The sequence below is a fragment of the Leptonychotes weddellii genome, chromosome 4 (genome assembly GCF_054177405.1).
Source record: "Leptonychotes weddellii isolate Sample4059 chromosome 4, ASM5417740v2, whole genome shotgun sequence".
Lineage (NCBI taxonomy): Eukaryota > Metazoa > Chordata > Mammalia > Carnivora > Phocidae > Leptonychotes > Leptonychotes weddellii.
Window position 1 is genome coordinate 90,358,720 of NC_138372.1, and position 19,904 is coordinate 90,378,623.

General features: G+C 46.6%; 1 protein-coding gene across 5 annotated transcripts in view; it reads left to right on the plus strand.

The window, feature by feature from the left end:
- Nucleotides 1-19,904, plus strand: part of TTF2 (transcription termination factor 2) — a 40,948-nt gene that overhangs the window by 14,654 nt on the left and 6,390 nt on the right. For 2 of the 5 annotated variants that reach the window (XM_081815776.1, XM_081815779.1), the window contains exons 6-21: nucleotides 522-636; nucleotides 987-1,169; nucleotides 2,543-2,670; nucleotides 3,847-3,928; nucleotides 5,719-5,838; nucleotides 7,063-7,213; nucleotides 9,553-9,751; nucleotides 11,848-12,032; nucleotides 12,755-12,908; nucleotides 13,192-13,283; nucleotides 14,107-14,189; nucleotides 14,591-14,715; nucleotides 15,504-15,674; nucleotides 18,071-18,129; nucleotides 18,907-19,057; nucleotides 19,793-19,875. In XM_081815776.1, coding sequence (XP_081671902.1) covers nucleotides 522-636; nucleotides 987-1,169; nucleotides 2,543-2,670; nucleotides 3,847-3,928; nucleotides 5,719-5,838; nucleotides 7,063-7,213; nucleotides 9,553-9,751; nucleotides 11,848-12,032; nucleotides 12,755-12,908; nucleotides 13,192-13,283; nucleotides 14,107-14,189; nucleotides 14,591-14,715; nucleotides 15,504-15,674; nucleotides 18,071-18,129; nucleotides 18,907-19,057; nucleotides 19,793-19,875 — 2,081 coding nt within the window. The other 3 variants (XM_081815777.1, XM_081815778.1, XM_081815780.1) reach the window with 3 other exon arrangements.

Below are 19,904 nucleotides of genomic sequence, written 5' to 3' on the forward strand. Positions count from 1 at the left end.
CCTACCATGTGCTTTGTTTTTAAGGTCAGAGCATTGCTTGCTGGGGTCCACGAGCAAGTCAGACATGTCAACGTGAGAAAGGTTTTGTGGGTGAATATTTAAGTTCTGTCTTTTCCTGGGTTTATATTTTCAGGGTTAGTCAATCCGTCGGGTTTAAAACAAAACCAAACCAGGGGCGCCTGGGTGGCTCAGTTGGTTAGGCGACTGCCTTCGGCTCAGGTCATGATCCTGGAGTCCCGGGATCGAGTCCCGCATCGGGCTCCCTGCTCGGCAGGGAGTCTGCTTCTCCCTCTGACTCTCCTCCCTCTCATGTTCTCTGTCTCTCATTCTCTCTCAAATAAATAAATAAAATCTTTAAAAAAATAAAAAAAAACCAAACCAAACCAAACCAAACACTGGTTTTCACACATACACTTAAAGGATGCTGATTTCAGAGTTTTCACATTTTAGGCTACTTTAATCTGAAACTGTCTTTCTAACAACTTGAGGCGGGAGGTCATCTTACAGGATCTGTTTTTCAGAGCACACTGAGATCGGTGGACATCCAGGCTCTTCCAGACAAGGGTCAGAAGTTGCTCCAGCAAATTCAGGAGTTGGAGGAAGCCCTTGGTGCTCTTGCCCTCACCGCAGAGCCAGGTAAAATGGGTTACGCCCCAGAACTCGGGGTTTGCAGGAACTTTAAAAGAGACATTCGAGAAGCCCTTTCAATAAAGAATATGTTGACCCATTCACCTTTCCATCTGATTATCTACTTCTGAGCTTTTCAAAATTACACTTGTGATTTATAAAAACTTCCTTCATTTCCTGTGGACTCAACTCTTTCCCATCGTTTAAGAACTTTTCAGTGCTGTGCTCTTGAGGTCTTCCCCAGCTCGTTGGAGTGGTAGTGATCCCACCCTCTTTTGACCTCCTCTCACACATATAATTCCTTTGCTTTCCTGAACTGTAGCCTGTTCTTTCCTTGTTTTTTTGTTTTTACTGAGCAGACACTAATGAGAAGAGTAACGCTCCAGTACCACAACAGAGACACAGCACCAAAAGTACCACTGAGCCCCCTCACTTGGTGCCTCCCCGACCCCTGCAGGGCCAGGGTCTCCAGCCTCTGGGTTCTCAAGGACTGAAGGCTGCCTGCCCGGTAGCTGCTGGGGGATCCAGTTGGTGCTATGGAGGTAAGATCCAGGGGCCTGGCCCTGGGGTGAATAGCTACCCCTACAAGTTAAAGGCTGCCGAGGAGATGTCTCTGTGCCCATGTGAAGGGAGAGGCCGTTCTGGAGTTGTCAGTTGCCTGTATGATACAGATTGTGATGCTCAGCTGAGCTTTGCACAGCATTTAGATTTCTGTGCCTGCCTTGTTCACCGGCCGTAATCAGTCAACCCAGTGGCCGGCACATGGGAATCCTCTCGTAAATGTTTGTGAATGAAAACTTAAACTTACACCACGATGAGGTAGGCAGACCAGCGGGCACATTTGCACCCCATGTGTTAAGGCAGAGCAGAGAAGTGACGGAAGTCAAGCTGATGACCAAAGACCCACCGAGAGCAGTGACACCCTATTTAAAGGAGTTTCCGTCCTGAACTTTCCAGAAAACTGTGGTTCAGAAGTAACTGCAAATAAAGATCATATGTCCTAGGATGGGTTGGTTTGCTGATCAGGAGATGGGACCCGAGCTCACTGGTCTGGTTGGCTGGTAGTGACTGGAAAAACTAAGGCCAGTTTTCTCCCAGCTGAGGAGCACTAGAGAACTGGAACGGGAAAAGGAAAGAAGCAAGGAAACCGAAAAAAGAAGGAAAGGGAGAAAGTGGAAGAGTGATAGTTAACAGGGGGTCAGAAATAGATTCGGTGCCAGATGCAGCTGAGGCCAGCCTAAAAAGGAACAGAAAATGCGTTCGTTTCGGGGCGCCTGGGTAGCTCAGTTGGTTAAGCATCCGACTCTTGATTTCAGCTCAGGTCATGATCTCAGGGTCATGAGATCAAGACCTGCGTTGGGCTCTGTGCTCAGTGGGGAGTCTGCTTGTCCCTCTCCCTCTGCTCCCCCCCGCTTTGCACACTCGCACATACGTGCATGCTCGCTCTCTCAAAATCCTGGCACAGTGCGGTCAGCGTGTGAGGTGCACATCAGGGGCTGTCTCCCTGTCTACCTAAACATCCACGGATTTAACCTAGCCCAGCCTTCCCTGTTGCTGGCTTCCCTTCTTTGCACCCAGCTCCAAGGATCTTTTCTTCCTAAAATAATGATGGCATTACCTTTTCCTCTGCCCCCTCTTTGAAACTGGAGAAAAAAAAAAAAAAAGGCCTACCAAAAATACTACAAGTTCTCTTTTTATTACACTTTCTGTTACTTTGCCCTTTATTATGTTAAGCGTGTGGTTAAACAAACAAACAGGAAATGGGGCTAGAGGAGCCTGCGAGGAAGGAAAATCGAGGGGCGAGAATTTGTAGTCCGTGCAGATCGGTTACCTGGCAAATCGTGAATTGCCGGTTTGCATCGTTAGCCAGGGCGGAGCACTTGTGACCCTTTAGATACCACCTGTCTGTACGCAGGTCCTACGAAACAGGACGGCCCCCATGCCATGTGGGAAATCATAAGTAAAGCCATTGATGAGCTGCACGCGTCCCTTGAGTCTCGGCCCGGTGAGACAGCCGTGGCAGAGGATCCAGCTGGGCTGAAGGTGAGCCAGGGGAGGCTCGTGGTGCAGACTGTGCTCGAAGGGTGTCCCTGCACCGCGGACCGGGAGACCCTGGGGGGCTGCCCTCCTGATGGATCTTTCCTACAGATAATGCTTTCGTGGCTTCCCTTCTAGTATTTTCTCCTCCTGTTTAGCACTGAGAAGAAAGTACAAAACCCACTTTTTTTTTTCTTAAAGCCACAAAATTCTGTAGGTCGATAGCAATAGAAGACCCATTTATTGAGCTTCGGTAGGTGCCACAAGGATGCAAAGGACTTACTGCTCTTAACTAGTTGGGGGGAGGTACATCTACAATATATATGAAACAACTAGAAAATGACACGAAAACAAAGGTAAAATGTGCTCTGTAACGGACCACAGACGGTATACGATGTACAAAAGGAATTCAAAATAAGGGAAGAGTCACCGTAGGTAAAGAATTCTTTGTTGCCTGCCTACCCTGTGCCTTCACGACGTTGCAAGCCCGAAGTAGTAGAGAGGGTAAAGCCAAACACTGCGGTTAGAGAGAAGAGGCCACGAGCAGGACTAGCCAATGAAGATGGGGAGCAGGTGACATCCCTGAGCGGGGCCCTCCCTTGCAGTACAACCTGGCACAGGGAAGCAGCTCAGATAGCCTCGCTCAGGAGATGGGATGACATCACATAGAATCGTGAGCCAGGTGTTTTCTGAAGATTGTTTTTGTCATGGGGTACAAGATGAGTAAGAAAAGACTGGAAGGGGGTGTCCGCCAAATTTATGACTCACGGTGCAGATGGGGACATTGCCTACAGAGAGGAGAGTCGAATTTAAGAGAGAACGAGGAAGAACCATCGGAATGGTTCATCAGTGAAAGGAAGGGGGCCGGTCAGAGGTCTTGGTTGCAAGCAGTAGAAACTGCCTGGCTGATGAAAGCAGACAGAATGAGACTCTCACTTGAGGGACGCTCTTGATAGACGTGCTGGCCAGTAGGGGCAAGTCTGTCCCAGGCAGGACGTGCGGTCACCCTGGGTGAGAGGTGGAGTCAAGGACCTCTGAGGTGCAGTGAGCAGCCCCATGACAGCTGGAATATTGGGAGGATCGCTTACAGAAAAGAGGAGAGGAGAGCGTGGAGTCCGTGTAGTCAGGATCCAGCCCCTCCTGAGGAATTTATACTCAGCTTTTGGTTCTTCCCTTTGTCAGCTCCCTTTGCTACTGCACCAGAAGCAGGCGTTGGCCTGGTTGCTATGGAGGGAAAGTCAGAAGCCACACGGAGGAATTCTGGGTGAGTCTGGTGTTACGTTAAGAGCCAACATGTGTATTGTTTCATTTGATCCTGTCAACAGCTCTGGGATGGGCATTCTGCTGCCCCCCTTTTACAGATGAAGAAACGGAGGTGCAGGATGGTAAAGCAACATAGTCAAGAGTATACAGCTGTAGGATCGGTCAGGTTGTGGCTGCAGGTGGTAGAAGCTGACTGTGGCTATTTAAGCAGAGGGAGAGTTCATTCTCTGGTGGCACAGAGAGTTTCTGGGAGGGGTGGAGAGCCAGGCTGGAGGCCAGACGTCTAGGAGCATGGCCAAAGTCAAGTAAGAACCTGAGGGTCTTGTGGGAACTGTCATGGCTGCTTTGCTCCATCAGACTCTAAAGGAAAGCATTGCCACCCCAAAGTCAGAGACTCCTGTCTCCACCCCTTCCTGCTTCCTGAAATCCTGAAAAAGGATTTCACAGGGAGCCTCTTTTCTCAAGTTGCTTACATCTGAATTGAACTCTTGTGTGAGTACGTGTGTTCTCCAGAGCCAAGGCACACTGCCGGGGCCTTAGGTGCAGGGGACCCTAGAAAGCCAGTTTTCTGTGTTCTGCTTTGGAGACTCACCGAACTAAAATTTTCCAAGGTGCTCAGCTTCTAGAAAACATGACAGATGGCCACAGTGGCTAGTGAGTGGCTGTGACGGGGCTCCCCAGGACCACCTCCAGGATCGATGATTTGTGAGGAGGATGCACAGCATATAGTCGTACTCATGGCTAGGATTTATTACAAAATAAAAAAATAAAATTATTCTGATGTGTTGTAAGTTGAAATCTGCAAAGGGAAAAGGCCCACGGGACAAAGTTCAGGGGATACCAGGTGGAAGCTTCCAGAGGCCTTTCGCAGTGAAGTCACACATGTAAGATGTTGCCAAGCAGGGGAGTTTGGGCCCCAGGTGTTTACTGGGAGCTGGTCACACTGGTGGCTTCAGGCCTGGTCGGTCCTGAAGTGCCAGGCTTCCAAAAGGAAAGCAGATGTTCAGCATAAACCATAGTGTTTGTGCACACAGTGTAGGCACAGTGAGCCACTCTTAGAAGTTCTGAAAGTGGTGGGAACCCTGCTTGAATTGGAGTTCCCAGATGCCAGCCCACGGCCAACCCTGTCAGCAGGCCTTCCCGAGGATAGTGGTGAGGGCTGCTGTGTTAACTCCTTATCTGCACAGTTGCGGGGCCAGAATTTGAACCTGAACCCACGCTGTGACATTTTACTTCTGCTTATGTCAGAATGATTATTTAAACTGTTACAGTGAGGATGAGAATATTTTATAGGGTACAAATAGGAAATTCAATGAGGGAAGTTCAGTGATCGGCACAATGACAGTACCTTAGAAATGTTAGTTTATGCCCCTCTTTGATGAATAAGTTAAGGGAATGGGGGACTGTTTTGAATTAACTCCATCTACTGGATCTTTCTGCTTTGGGGGAGTGAAAAATTAAAAAACTGGGCAGTATCACCAAACTGAGACAGATACCAGGGAATGCATTAGATAAGTAACAATACATTGTGAACACTAGAGCAAGGTCTAAATAATAAGCTTTAAGTTTTGCAAAAGTCACAGTAAATGTCTCTGATCTAGAAAATGAGGAGCAGGGGCTAGGGTTCCTCTTCGTACACAGAGGCGAGGATTTGTAAGGGTCGGAAAGAATAGTGCCTAGACCAGCAGCAGGAAGTAAGGGCCAAGGTCTGCCAGTGGTTTCTTCTCTTGAAATGGAGGTGATTCTTTGCCCTGAGTGATAAACTCTCTGACTTTGGTTTTCCTTTTCCAGCGGATGATATGGGATTAGGGAAAACCCTGACAATGATTGCACTCATCCTGACCCAGAAGAATCAAGAGAAGAACAAACAAGAGGACAAAAACACAGCATTGACTTGGCTTTCCAGAGATGGTATACAAATGCCTTCATAACCTCTTATTTCCTGAATTGTGTGAGCCGGCAGAGAGTGGACGTGTTTCAGCTAAGAGAGAATACTTCTGGTCATATGTCATTAATTTATGAGAAGACCAGTGTTAGATAATAAAATTAAAAAATTAAAAATTAAAAACAAACAAACAAAAATTATGCCTGTGGCATCATTTCTGATGCTGAATCTGCTCATTACCAGTGATTGTTTCCCCTTTTGCTATAAACTTAGCCTGACCTGTGGTTAGAAAAAAGTGTATAGAGAAAGCCGAGGCTCTGGAATGGCTCTAATGAAGATTTTTGTTAACATTGAGGACACAGGTACAGGGTTGGGCCAAATTAGTTAATATATAATTTTTTTTTTTTTTAATACATAATTTTTTAAGGAAGGTCTGTCACAACCTCCGATTTTAGCCACCATAGCAGAAACTGTTTCCGAGTTTTCTGAAATTCCGTTAAGTTTCCCAATTTAGACAAATTCTGTCTCACCAGCTCTGTTGTTAGGATAAAATAACTGTCCAAGTACTTTAAAGGTCCTACATGGAACGGGTCGGCAACCCCACATCCCACGTGAGTTGCCAGGTACGCAAGGACAGGACTCGGTTGGTAGGCCAGGTGCAGATCTGGCTGTCCGCCCTCCAGGCCTCTCCCGAGCCCGGTGGCAGCTGGGTCCTGTGCCTCTGGGTGCAGTAGTGACATGCTGCGTGCATAGCAAAGAGATGGAGGAGGGGGAGCAGTGGCACAAATACTCCTCCACTAACCGGCTCCCACGTAGTTTTTGCCTGTCTTAGCGGTTTTGTACTTACATTGTAATGTGGATGTAATTAAGTTATGCTTTTCAGAAAAAAGTAATACTACTCCCCTGTAACAAATCAACTCAGGGCGAGGTAGGAAATGATCCCACTTCTACCTTTTGACCACTGTGGAAGCGCATTGGTTTTTTTAGACTGAGGCCCCATACTGCGAACTTTCCCTCTTTAGCCACTCTCTGTCTGACCTTTGTACAGGGGAAAATAAAGAAGTGTTTTGAGTTAAAAGACCACCCCTCTCATTTCCCATTCTATTCTATACTGTGTGTGGAAATAAGAGCGGCAGTTTGTTAAAAAATGTGATTGAAGGAATAAAGGTCAAGAAGAAGGGGAGGTACCTTTAAGGAGTTAAAGACTACTTAATGAGAGCCATGAGGTGTTGATTTTTTTTCCCTTCAAGACTCCTGTGAGTTCACTTCCCATGGAACGCTGATCATCTGTCCTGCCTCCCTGATTCATCACTGGAAAAACGAGGTGATGAAATGTGTGAGCCACAACACGCTAAGAGTCTATCTCTATCATGGGCCCAATCGGGATCAGCGTGCAAAAGCGTAAGTGCAGAAATACGGCAGTTGGTGAGAGCCCTCAGCCTCTTGGCTTGAGTGGCCATATTGGCCTTCCCTGTTCTCCCTGAGCTCTCACGGAGTCAGGACTAATGATAACGTGTGAAGACCGAAGGCACTGTCGTCACCCAGCATCCTTCACCTGTGCTAAGAGATGCGTCTTTGAAGACAATGGTGTTCTTTTGTTGTATCCTTGTCACCATCCTCAACAAGAGCTGCTGTGTGAGGTAGCCTGAGATGCCTGAGCTGACGGCCAGGGAGCCCTGGCACGCGACGGTCTGCCACGGTTATTTCATTCTTGTTGAATTTCTGATTCCGATTTCATGTTCTTTTTCCGTTCGTGTGAATGCAACCAGCCTAGTCTTACAGAGCATCTTGGTAGAATATTAATGATTAGTTGGTATAGACTGGCTCTGCTTTTCATATAGGAAGCATCTAAGAAGTTTTCTTTTTTTCTTTTTTTTTAAGATTTTACTTATTTATTTGACAGAGACACAGCGAGAGAGGGAACATAAGCAGGGGGAGTGGGAGAGGGAGAAGCAGGCCTCCCGCCGAGCAGAGAGCCCGATGCGGGGCTCGATCCCAGGACTCTGGGATCATGACCTGAGCCAAAGGTGGATGCTTAACAAGACTGAGCCACCCAGGTGCCCCTCTAAGAAGTTTTCAATTCAAGAGTTTAGGATTAGACCTAGTTGAATTCCTGAGGGGGAAGGATCAGGAAGGTGGAAGGAAAATGTTTCCCCAGATGGTAATTTTAGTCCTAGTCTTTGCCTTTTGGTTTTAAAGGATTTTTTTGGTTTTTAAGATTTTATTTTTATGTAATCGCTATACCCAACGTAGGGCTCGAACTTCCAACCCCAAGATCGAGGGTCACATGCTCCACCGACCGAGCCAGCCGGGTGCCCCTAAAGGAATTGTTTTTTGTTCCTAATTGTGATGTGATGGTCTGGGTTGAGTACTTGCTGATCTAGTCAAGAAGACAGTTGTTTCTGCTTCTAAATAATCCCCCAACCTGTCATATTAGATATTTCATCTCCTAAAGAACAGAGCAGTAGTCTTTCAGGGGTGAGTTGCAAAATTGGGGGCCCTCAGTCTTACACCCACTCTCACGGGTGAGGGTCGCTTTAGCAGACTGAAGGTATCAGGGCATCAGGGACAGGCCTGCGTGCCTTCTCCAGCAGAGTACTGTCAGTGGCTGGCCTTTGTTCTAGATAGTTTTTTTAAAGATTTTATTTATTTATTTATTTGAGAGAGCGAGAACGAGCGGGGGGAGGGGCAAAAGGAGAGGGGGAGGCAGACTCCCCACTGAGCAGGGAGCCCGACTCGGGGCTCGATCCCAGGCCCCTGAGATCATGACCCGAGCCGAAGGCAGACGCTTGACCGACTGAGCCACCCAGATGCCCCTGTTCTAGATAGTTATTAGAAATAAATTGCACGTTACTTGATTGGCACTTCAGTCATACCTGGTTTGGTATTCAGAATAAACTAGTTGACTGATTGGAATCATTCTTAATCCTTCTTCTCTATATGATGCTAAGTCAACATGTAGACGGTGCTCCCTCTGAATTAGGCATATCATTTTTATCAAAAAAGTATTTCTGGACATTCTCCCAGATGCACAGTATTAAGTTTTGTTGGAAAAAAGATTTGTGCTTTTTGTTAAGAATCTTTACACGTAAAGGAGTATAGGCAAGGTAAACTCAAAGCGTGCAGAGTGTATTTTTTTTACCCAAATGTCAAGGCTGGATTAATGGGTTTTCAGAAATCCGTTAAAAAATGATAAGGCGAGGGGCGCCTGGGTGGCTCAGTTGGTGGTTAAGCGACTGCCTTCGGCTCAGGTCATGATCCTGGAGTCCCTGGATCGAGTCCCGCATCGGGCTCTCTGCTCGGCAGGGAGCCTGGTTCTCCCTCTGACCCTCCCCCCTCTCATGTGCTCTCTCTCTCATTCTCTCTATCTCAAATAAATAAATAAAATCTTTAAAAAAAAAAATGATAAGGCGAAAGATCAGATCTAGATGAACATGCTTTGAGGGTTTCTTACTTCCCTGGGACTTCAGCGTCAGTCTAGCTCTCAAATCATCACTAAATGTTAACTCCCAGCCCTACCCTACTTCTGTCGTTGCCAGATACTATCCAGCTTTATATGGCTCCAGCCAGAGATTTTTCTCTCTGACTCATGGGATGGGAACAGGGAGGCCGTTTAGCTATAGTAAGCAGACTATAAAAATGATGAGATGTAAGGCAAGTGAGTAAAATTTCCCTCTCCCAAAGCATGTATGTGTGGATTAAGGACACGAATTAATGAATTCTGCCAGCTGTCCCTCCAGCGCAGGCATTTTTATAAAGGGATCACCTCCAGCTCTCCTGTCAGTCATGGAGGGATCGTTTACTGTTTGCCTTGTGTCCTGTCGGTGCAGCCTCTCTACCTATGACGTCGTGATCACTACCTATAACCTTCTGGCCAAGGAGATTCCCACACAGAAAGAAGAGGGGGTGGTCCCCGGTGCAAACCCCGGTGTGGGGAAGGTGAGTCTGCGAGCCACACCTCATAGTCTACCCGAGTCTTTCTACTGCATCACACACAGCAGAGGTGCCTTCCTGTGAGGTCAGGAATGGCCTGAACGTTCCACCTGTGGAAACGGAAGGTTCGTGCCCCTCTTCCTTCCCTTTTATTCTCGCCAGACTTCGTCGGGAATAAAGGATGAGGTTTGGCACAGTATCCCGTTGTTGTGTAGAACGAATGTTAGGGACAGTGCAGCAGTGTGCTCGTCACGTGACCGTGGGAAGCCCCACCTGTTGTAGTGTTTACCTTAGAGTCTTCCGGGTGTACTCTTAGGATATTTTTCATATTTAATGAGAAGCCTAGTACTTGAGTACAAGTATTTTTGTATTTAAGCCTATGATTGCCTGCCTCTCTCCCGCCTCCCAGGGAAAAGAGGTTGCAAACAGTGAGGCCCCAAAGGGGCTCGAGGCTAAACGCTAACCAGGTGAAAACTGGGTGTTTGCTAGGGCGTCCGGGGTCGTCTCAGTTACTCAGTGTAAGGCTTTATTGCCTAGTTACCGTGGGGCGTTTTTCTCCTGAAAATACAGTGCCGTTCCCAGAACGGATCTTCTGCATGTTCTCATTTGTCGTCCGATCTCCGTATTTGGGGAAATCTCTAGAATGCTTCTCCGGTCAGACCAACCTGACTTCTTGTGGATAATGAACTGTTCAGATTCCGCAGTGGTTCCTCATTGCTTTCAGGATAAAACCGTGGTTCCTTTCCATGAGGTCGAGGCTTTTATGACCTTGCCCTGCTTGCGCGTGTCTCGTCCCCTACGCCCCAGCCCTCCCTGTGGCAGTGCGTGGCAGTACCAGGGGACGTGTACCTGGCCTGCTCTGTCATGCTGCTGTGCCTTTGCATTCTCTCCGAATGGAAGGCTTTGCCTCCGTGCCTTTTCCAGGTTAATTTGTTGTGTTTTCTTTCATCCGCTTCAAGAATCCTTTAATCCTTCGGTTGAATGCTCTCCTAGCACCTTGTGCTTACTCATGTCCTAGCCCTCCACACACTGAGCCAAGACTGAGCACCTACTATGTGCCACCTGCTATTTCAGGTATTAGGGATACAGCAGTGAACCACACTGACTAGGGTCCTCCGGCATATATTGGATTATCCAGTGGGACATAGTATGTAAACATCATGCTGTAATTAATCTTTCTGCTTGTTCTTCTTCTCGCTACGTCGTGAGCTCCTTAAGGCTAGGAGCTGTCCTTTATGTCTGATTTCGTATCTTACGTTATAAAAGTAGACTTGCAGTAAATTTTTAGTGAATTTTTGTCAATTTAGTAAATATTTTATTGAAATGAGCGAATTTCCAGGCTCGACACCTAGTGCAGTCCTGACGCACGGCTATTGCTCACTTTTGAGTTTTAACTTGAAAACTCAAGTTAAAAGATTTTACTCTTAAGTGTCTTTTGTTTTAATTATAATTTTTTTATTTTTTAAGATTTTATTTATTTGACAGAGAGAGAGAGACACAGTGAGAGAGGGAACACAAGCAGGGGGAGTGGGAGAGGGAGAAGCAGGCTTTCCGCCGAGCAGGGAGCCCGATGCGGGACTCAATCCCAGGACCCCGGGATCATGACCTGAGCCGAAGGCAGACCCTTAACGACTGTGCCACCCAGGTGCCCCTAAGTGTCTTTTTTTTTTTTTAATTAAAGATTTATTTATTTATTTGAGAGAGAGAGAGAGAGCTTGAGCAGGAGCAGGAGGGGCAGAGGGAGAGAGAGAGAATTTCAAGCAGACTCCGGATGTGGAGCTTGATCTCATAACCCTGAGATCACAACCTGAGCCGAAACCAAGAGTCGGAGGCTTAACCCACTGAGCCACCCAGGCGCCCCTACTCTTAAGCATCTTAAACTCAAAGATTGGGGCTCTCGAATCGACTTGTTTCTTTCTACCCACTGAGAGTCTCCACTTTTGGTTTCTTCAGCTTCATTCTCATTTCAGCATACCTGATCTAAGCCCTCAAACTAGGCAGAAAGCATGGATTCTCAATACTTGTTCATTATTTCCCCATCTCTTCTTGAAAATGTGTACATTTTCCCATACTATTGATGATGTCGCTTGGGTTTCTTCCAGGATAGTGCAAAAACGCCTTTGCTTCGAATAGTCTGGGCTCGAATCATATTGGATGAAGCTCACTGTGTGAGGAACCCGCGAGTGCAGACTTCCATGGCTGTGTGCAGGCTCCAAGCCCAGGCCCGTTGGGCTGTCACTGGAACCCCCATTCAGAACACCTTGTTGGACATGTATTCACTGCTCAAGTGAGTAGAACTCCTCAGCATTATGTAAATGCGAACCGAGTCAGTTAACCCTTCATCATTATTCCTTATCATGACAGAGCTCCAGAGTGTGCCAGATTATCTCGTGTAGCGGATGGCAAGCTTCTCGACCTTTAAAGGGTAAAAGAATTCATATTTAGGAAAAGATAATCAGTTGATGGACTGGCAGCTACAGGACTGTGATTACATCCAGCCCCTATATATGGAAAAATATAGGATGGATTAAAGTGAAACAAAAATCCTCTTTCTTCAGTCCAGTGAATGTTTTGGGCTTTTTCTATTTTAAAGCGTATGGCCTAGGGTCAGGCCTACAATTTATTTGAAGCGAACAGAAAAGAATGCTGATTTTAAAGCCCTTGCTTTTATTCAAGTAAGCCCATAAGAGGATATGGAATTTCTTTGCCGGCCTTTGAAGCTTTAGGAATAAATTCCAACTATTGGTTATATGTCCTGTTGCGACGATACTGATATTGTTAATGGAAAAATTCACATTTTGTAATGTGGTTTTGTTATCAACTTAGATTCTTTTGATGTGTCTCACAGAGCTTTGCTATGAAATTCATTGTTAAAAAATGAATGATGGATGTAACAGAAAAATTGGATTTGTTTCTCATCTCCTGTGTTTCCTTAGACCCTTATTTACTCCTTGAACCATTCTCCAATTCTTCTTTCCTACTTTCTGTCTTCTTCCTCAACAAAAAAAGATTTCTCCGTTGTTCTCCATTCGATGATTTCCGACTGTGGAAGAGCCAGGTTGACAATGGTTCAAAGAAAGGAGGAGAACGGTTAAGTATTTTAACCAAGAGCCTTTTGCTGAGGAGAACAAAAGACCAACTGGACTCCACAGGCCAGCCCTTGGTAATCTCGTTTATACTTGTCCCTGGGGGAGGCCAGGGAAGGAGGCTGACATGTCCTCAGTTTGGTTTGAATAGGCATCTGCTTTGCTCAGGAGCCTCTGAGTGTCCCATCTCCATGTGAGCGGGCCCTAGGTGGCCATGTGTCACAGCCATCCTGTTTTGAGGGCCGGTGGGAGAGCTGTCCAGGGCTTGACTAGGTTTCCAGTGTCCGCTGTGGGGAATGTACTCTGTAACGCCCAGGTCATTTGTCTGACTTCACCAGCTGATTTCTTCTACTCCTCCAGGTGATGCTGCCCCAGCGTAAATTTCAAGTGCACCATTTAAAGCTTTCTGAAGATGAAGAGAATGTTTACAGTGTCCTTTTGGCAAGATCAAGGTGTGTGCAGTGAGGAAGCACCTCACATTTATTGTGTGATTCCTGTCCTTGCTTGGGAGGGAGTTAAGGGTCAGGTTTCCTCAGACTACATTTATAGTGTTATTGATGACTTGGATGTCCACGTTCCTTTTTCTGTTTGTTTGTTTTGGTTTTTAAATGCCCCTTTCTCTCTCCTCACCCGCTCCGTGGCGTATCTCTGTCTTGTATACACACTGAACCTGTGCTTCATTGGCTTCCTGGCGTAGAAGCCAAACAGCGTGGTCGCTGTACACCAGGTGTGTCTGGTCCTGTGGGGCCATATTGGGAAAGAACATCTCTTTGACCTTTGACTTGCTACTCAGCATCTCATTGGAACTTAAAACAACAAACTGCTCTATAATCCTTCTTGTCACATGTTCTTTGTACTTTCTCTAAACCTCTTGTCCTTCCTGAAATTCCAGATTTACCCTCTCCCACTTGGTACTTCTCACTTCCAATGTGAATATGTTTTTTTTTCTCTTTGTAAACCTAATGTAATATTATCGTATTTATTGATAAATATAAACCAATATTAACATTACAATAATGTGTTATAAATTAATAGTAAGTTGTCATCAAACATGGTATTTATACTATTAATACGTTTATTGACGATTAAAAAATGATTTGGCTTTTAGAATAATTAATTTTCATTACCTTTGGCCAGTGCTTGCCATGAGCCTGACTTTATTTAATAAGTCTTAGTCAAGATCCTACTGCAAGCACAGTGAAGCAGTGACCCCTGGTAAACCTCTTTGGTCTTGGCAAACATTACATGTGCATTTTCTCTTTTGATCTGAGGCAGGTCAGCTCTGCGATCCTATCTAAAAGGGCGTGAAGGTGGGGGCAGCCAATCTGGAAGAAGCCCTGATAATCCATTCAGTAAAGGTAAGTGGTGGACACTCATAGGTACATACAAGTAATGAAGATGTGGATTTAGATCCGGTAAAATTACAGCTACAGGACATTATGAATGCTTGGTATCAGAGACTTGACATTAGCTAGGAACCTCAGACCAAAGTAAAATAAGCTGATCTGCCATCGCCAGACCTGGTGATCTAAACTTCTTGTAAGTTACTCCTGAAATCCGCGTTATTAAAATGCAGCTAGGCCCGGAAAGAAAACCAGTATTTCCTTTGGCTTCCTTGATAGAGAGGTCAGTTAGAGCTATATTATTGAATCGCAGATCAGAGAAGTTCAAAACGGCCTCTTTTCAGTTTGTGATTCTTCCCCATATTTCTGTTGTAAACCCTGTCCTGTTTCCTGTGGTTTGTGTTCCTTCGTGGAAGTGGCCCAGGAGTTTGCTGGGCCCCGGATGGTGGCAGACTCGCAGAGATCCAGCACTCCCCACGTACTGTTGACCCAGTTGCTGAGACTTCGCCAGTGTTGCTGTCACCTGTCTCTCCTGAAATCGGTAAGAAGAGCCCTTCGTGTGCTCCCCCACAGTGGCTGCCAGAGAGGTCCATTTCAGTCCTCTGTAACTGGGGTCCCGCCTGCCCGGTCAAGGGGAATGGCGTTTTGGGGTGTTCCTGTGTTCTGGTTGGGGCAGAGAAGAGGAATCGTCTTTATTTTACTTTATATTAGTTTTTATTGATCTTGAGATAATTCCCATAGGGTTGAGAACAGCTTTTACTGTTTTTGTTTTTGTAAATAAACTTTATTTTAGAATGGAAAATGTCGCTTTGTTAAACCGTTCATGAATACTTTGGTATTTTAGGATGTCATAAAGCCAATTTAGCTACTAGTTTTTTCTGCCTTCAGGCGGTATTGGGGCTCTTAAGGCTAGTCATGAAAACTCAGTTGGAACTTATGCAATTGGAAAAGTTGCCTTTGCGTTGGATAGAGGCACATCCATAATTAAGATGAGTCTGTTACTCTTTTTGAGGAGCTGTGGTAATGTGTTTTGATTATCAATAGCTTAATTAACTATACTGCTTTAGCTGGGGAAAACAGAATGATCATGTAATCTGTCTGGCAAATCTCTCAGAAGTTCCATCATTTGATTTATCTTTCATCCGGTGAAAAACTTGCAAGATTACATTTTAATCAGTTTCTCTGAGGAGATACCGATGATGAATTACAAGACATTTTGCTGTGTGAAATGTTAAACAATCCGCACTTCATTGGCAAATAACGTGGCTTGCTGCCTCAACTGCCCACCTGCCCCCCTACCCCCCTACCCGCTTCCTGTATTCTCTTCAGGCCCTGGACCCGGCAGAACTGAAAAGCGAGGGCCTCGCCCTTTCTCTGGAAGAGCAGCTCAGTGTTATGACGTTGTCTGAACTCTGTGACACGGAGCCGTCTCCCCTCATTTCCCTTAATGGCGAACAGTTCAAGGCAGAGCTTTTTGAGAACACAAGAGCGAGCAGCAAGGTACTTTTGTCACCTGTGTTCTGGTAGAAAAACTTGGATGTCCTCACACATTTTGCATGTGTGAGAGTGACACGTTTGTCCAAGCGTGTACAGCCGATGCATGGCAGGGCTAGAACTATGAGATTTGAGCTGGTGCAATTCCCCCTTCCAGCCTTAACTTCTCATGTTATTTCACGAATAAAACGAGTCTTATTACATAGTGGGCTTTCAGAGAGTGATTTGGGCCAGCCCCGGCAGCAGGGTAGATTTTCTGTCATGGATCACTGGGAAAGTTGCTTATCAGGTTTACACCAGCGACAGGGCCTCAGTGAGTGAGGACTTTGTTGCAGGAAAGCTTTAAAGGAAAATAGCAAAGGCTTGACCCCAGAGACTGTAATACATCTGAGTGCCAATTGCTTGGACTTGTTGAAAGGCATCCATCTGTGAGTATTATTTCCTAAATTGCCTTCTATCTTCGTTAGTCATTTTGTTCTATTTTCATTAAAGCTTTTCAAGGCTGAAGCGTTGTAGTAGAGGAAGGCTGAGGTGTGCTGTAACTTGAGTCCTGCCTTTCTGTTGGCTGGTTTGGAGTATACGCCATTAGTCTGCGTACCCTGAGAGTGGGGCCAGGCTCTCTCTCAGCTGCTGTCTGAAGCTGCCATTCCCAGCCTCAACCTCTCTTCAAAGGCGCTTTTTTTTTTTTTTAATGTAACTAGAAATGAGGTCACTGCCAAGGGAATGGTGTTACTTAAGAATTACTTTTAATTAAATTTTCAAAATATTACCGAGGTCTTTACCACTAGTAACGGAGAGAAACCTAGGAAGAACACCATATGTGGACAAACCTCATGTCGTCGTAGCACCTTTAGAGTTAGCTACTCTGTTAAAACTTAGAGTCCTCATAATTTGTGTGCCTCATCTAATACTTGGGTGGTATTTATTCACAGGGCTTTTTAATGCAAGCCTGTTAATAGTGGTTCAAACCATTTAAGGTTGTTTCACGCAGGGAAGGGAGTTTTGGCAGCCCACACCTAAACTCATGCAGAATGTTCCTGGAATTTGACCCCAGCTCATGGACCGTGAGTCCGGCTCTTTCACTAAAAGTTTTCTCAAAATCCCCATGGCCAGCTTTTTCATGTGGCGGTCCGAGCACTTACTACATCCCACGTCGCCAAGACACCAGGTGCTTCATGTACCTGCTTTCTTTCTCCCTGTGAATTCAGAATGGTCCAGAATGGTCCGTCCTCACTTCCTGTCCAGCACATTTGTTGAGAAGGCAGCCTCACGGGTGGTGGGGGCCTCTGGAGGTGAGCACTCGAACAGGGCAATGCGGGACGTAAGCGCGGAGGGCACCTCAGAGTTCATCTGGGGCAGCCCCCTGTTTCAGCGATGAGGCGTCCGCACTCTTCACCACGAGTTCCGAAGGGGTACAACAGAAGAGCTCTCTTCATCTCCTGATTCCTGGTCCTTTTCTTCCTCCTCCACCATCCTGGGGATGAACTCCAGGGCCCGTAGAGGCTTTCAAAAGGTCATTTGCATTAGCAGTTGGGAGGGATGAATCCAGCTGCTCTCCAAGCTCATGCTCATGTGTTCTTACCAACCGCTCCCTGGGGACTCAAATGTGCTCTGAGGGGGTTTGATAAATGCCCAGAGAGCTTTTGGGGGAAGCCTTAGCAAGTGTCGCTCAACTGGGCGGGCCCTCTTCTTCAACAGCCTTTGGAGCAGGCCCTAAACTGAGTAGAGCTCTTTCACTTTCTCTGTCTGCAAATGTTAGGATAGTACCTTCTCTGGTCTGCCTATGTGCTGGATGCTAGGGGCACGAACCAGAAACGAAGCAGTCATATGCTGGCTCTGCTTCCTTGGAGCCCCTCAAGTCATGATAGCAAGAGATGACTGACACACAGTGGGTAGTGTGAAAAAGGCCACAATAATAGGAACAAAAGGAGCCTGAGTAGCAGGTAGGCAGTGGGCACCTAACCCATACTTTGGGGTTAGTGAAGACCTCCAAGAGTGACGTCGATCTGACATGGAAGGGTGTTCTAGGCAGAGGGGACAGAGTGGATGAAGATGAGACAAAGCATGGCTTAGCGGAGGAGGAACTTTGGTATGACTGGAGCATCATTTGAGGAGAGGTAGTGAGCTAGGAGGCTGGAGACATCAGCTGAGGCCAGAGCAGCATGGAGCTGGTAGGTCATTGTCAGGAGCTTGGGCTCGATCCTCAGAGGGAAGGCCCTCCAGCCAGGGGAGGGAAATGACAGACTGGCATTTTTAGAAGTAGCCCTGGGGCTGCAGAGAGGAGAGTGGCCTAGAGTGGGGTCAGACCAGAGGCAGAGAGGCCACTTCAGGAGTGCAGGTGAGGGATGATGGAGAAAAGCAAATTTGCACCCACTTAACATATACTAAATAACATTTCCCAGATTTCATCTCTGTTGGTGGAATTGGAGGCAATCCGAGGAAATTCAGCATCCCAAAAGAGGTAAATGTGTTATTTTGTTATCCAAGTATTGTTTGTGATGATTCAAGAAACTTTGATATTGCTGATAGTTCCAATCTCGGCTTTTTAGAAATCCAGGACCTTGAATCCTCCTCAGCAGAAAGCACTGAGGTTACAGTGCACATTCTCTCTGATTTCTAGTTAATGTATTTGTGGCATTGATTGAGAAGGAAGTCCCTAGAGGGTCAGAGTGAGCTAAGCATCTGGAAAAGTGTTTAAAAGTAGAGAAGCAGCTAAAGAAAAGCAAGAGAGTGACAGGTGCAAAAGGCAGGGCGAGGTGTGGTATCGGAAAGGGAGCCCTGTGGTGCTGGGAATGTTCTTGAGCTGGGTGCATGGATCCATTCATTATTTGTTATCCTTACATGTGTGTTATGGATCTGCGTTTGTAGATGTGGAATGTTTTGATTCTAAAAACTTGACAACCCTAATTAAAACATAGCATGGGGTGTGGGGGTAGAGACGTCCCAGCAGCTTGTTGTGGCTGCCACAGGGAGGGCGGCCCACATATCCCTTTCCTGCAGGACCACAGATCTCCAAATAATAGGAGGCTGTGGTCCTTATTTTAGGCCGGCCACCACTTTATTGTGACCTCATTTAGCATGAGACGGATTACACCCTGGATACGAAAAACAACTGGAAGCATCCTCACCTTAAAATGTGACCTAAGCGTGTGCCTTTGCCCCGCAGGGGACAGAAGGCCTTTCCTGGTCCGCATCATCTGTTCCGGGGGTTGACGTTTTGTGTTCTCCTTCCTTCCAGTGTCGTGGTCTCCCAGTGGACCAGCATGCTGCAGGTTGTAGCGGGCCACCTCAGGAAGCATGGCCTGACTTACGCCACCATCGATGGCTCTGTCAGCCCCAAACAGAGAATGGACTTGGTGGAGGCCTTTAACAGCTCCAGGGGCCCCCAGGTACGAGCCGGGCATGCCAGAGCTCTGTCATCTGTCATTGAGATCACCTTGTTCTCAGTTACACAGCGAAAACGGCCGTGTAGCAGCTCAGTCTAAACACATTCATTGCCTTGATCCCTCCACGTGCTTTTAATTTATTAGACATTTATTGGGGAGCGTATTGAAGAGTGCAGCTACTTTAAAGAGAAGGCAATACGAGGGCTAAAAGCAGAGGAAGAGCAGAGCTGGTTGGCTCAAGTGATCTTTGTGGAGGGAGGCAAGCCTTGAAGGGTAGGTGGGAGTTTGATACGAGGCAGTGTGGGGAGACTTGGAGGGACAACAAGAAGGTGGAAAGCACTGGTGGCCTGGGGGAGGGGGGGGCCAGGAAGAGCAGCAACGGCAGGGGGTGGGGGTGCAGAGACCGAGGGAGTGGACAGACTCTGGTTAATGGAAAGGTCATTGAGCCAGGCACTCCGCCCCCCGCACACCCCAGTGCTCTAAATTGTAGCGTTTGTGTATTTTAGCAGGCAGACAATTCGTGTTTTCAGGTTGAGTCACAGAAAAATAGGAAGTGAGAGTTTTCTTAAAGGTGAGGCACGGGAGATTGCATCTCAGAGTTTTTTTTGACAGCAGAGGGAACTTTGGTGGGATCATGGTACTTATCTGTATTGATCTTGGGCTTGAACCTGAGACAGAGGGAGAGATGTATTATGAGATCAGATCTGTATAAAGGGAATGCCGTGCTTTCTTTTGAAGGTTATGCTAATCTCTCTCTCGGCTGGAGGTGTGGGTCTAAACCTGACTGGAGGAAACCACCTTTTTCTTCTGGATATGCACTGGTAATGACTCTGGATTTTTCTTGCATTGT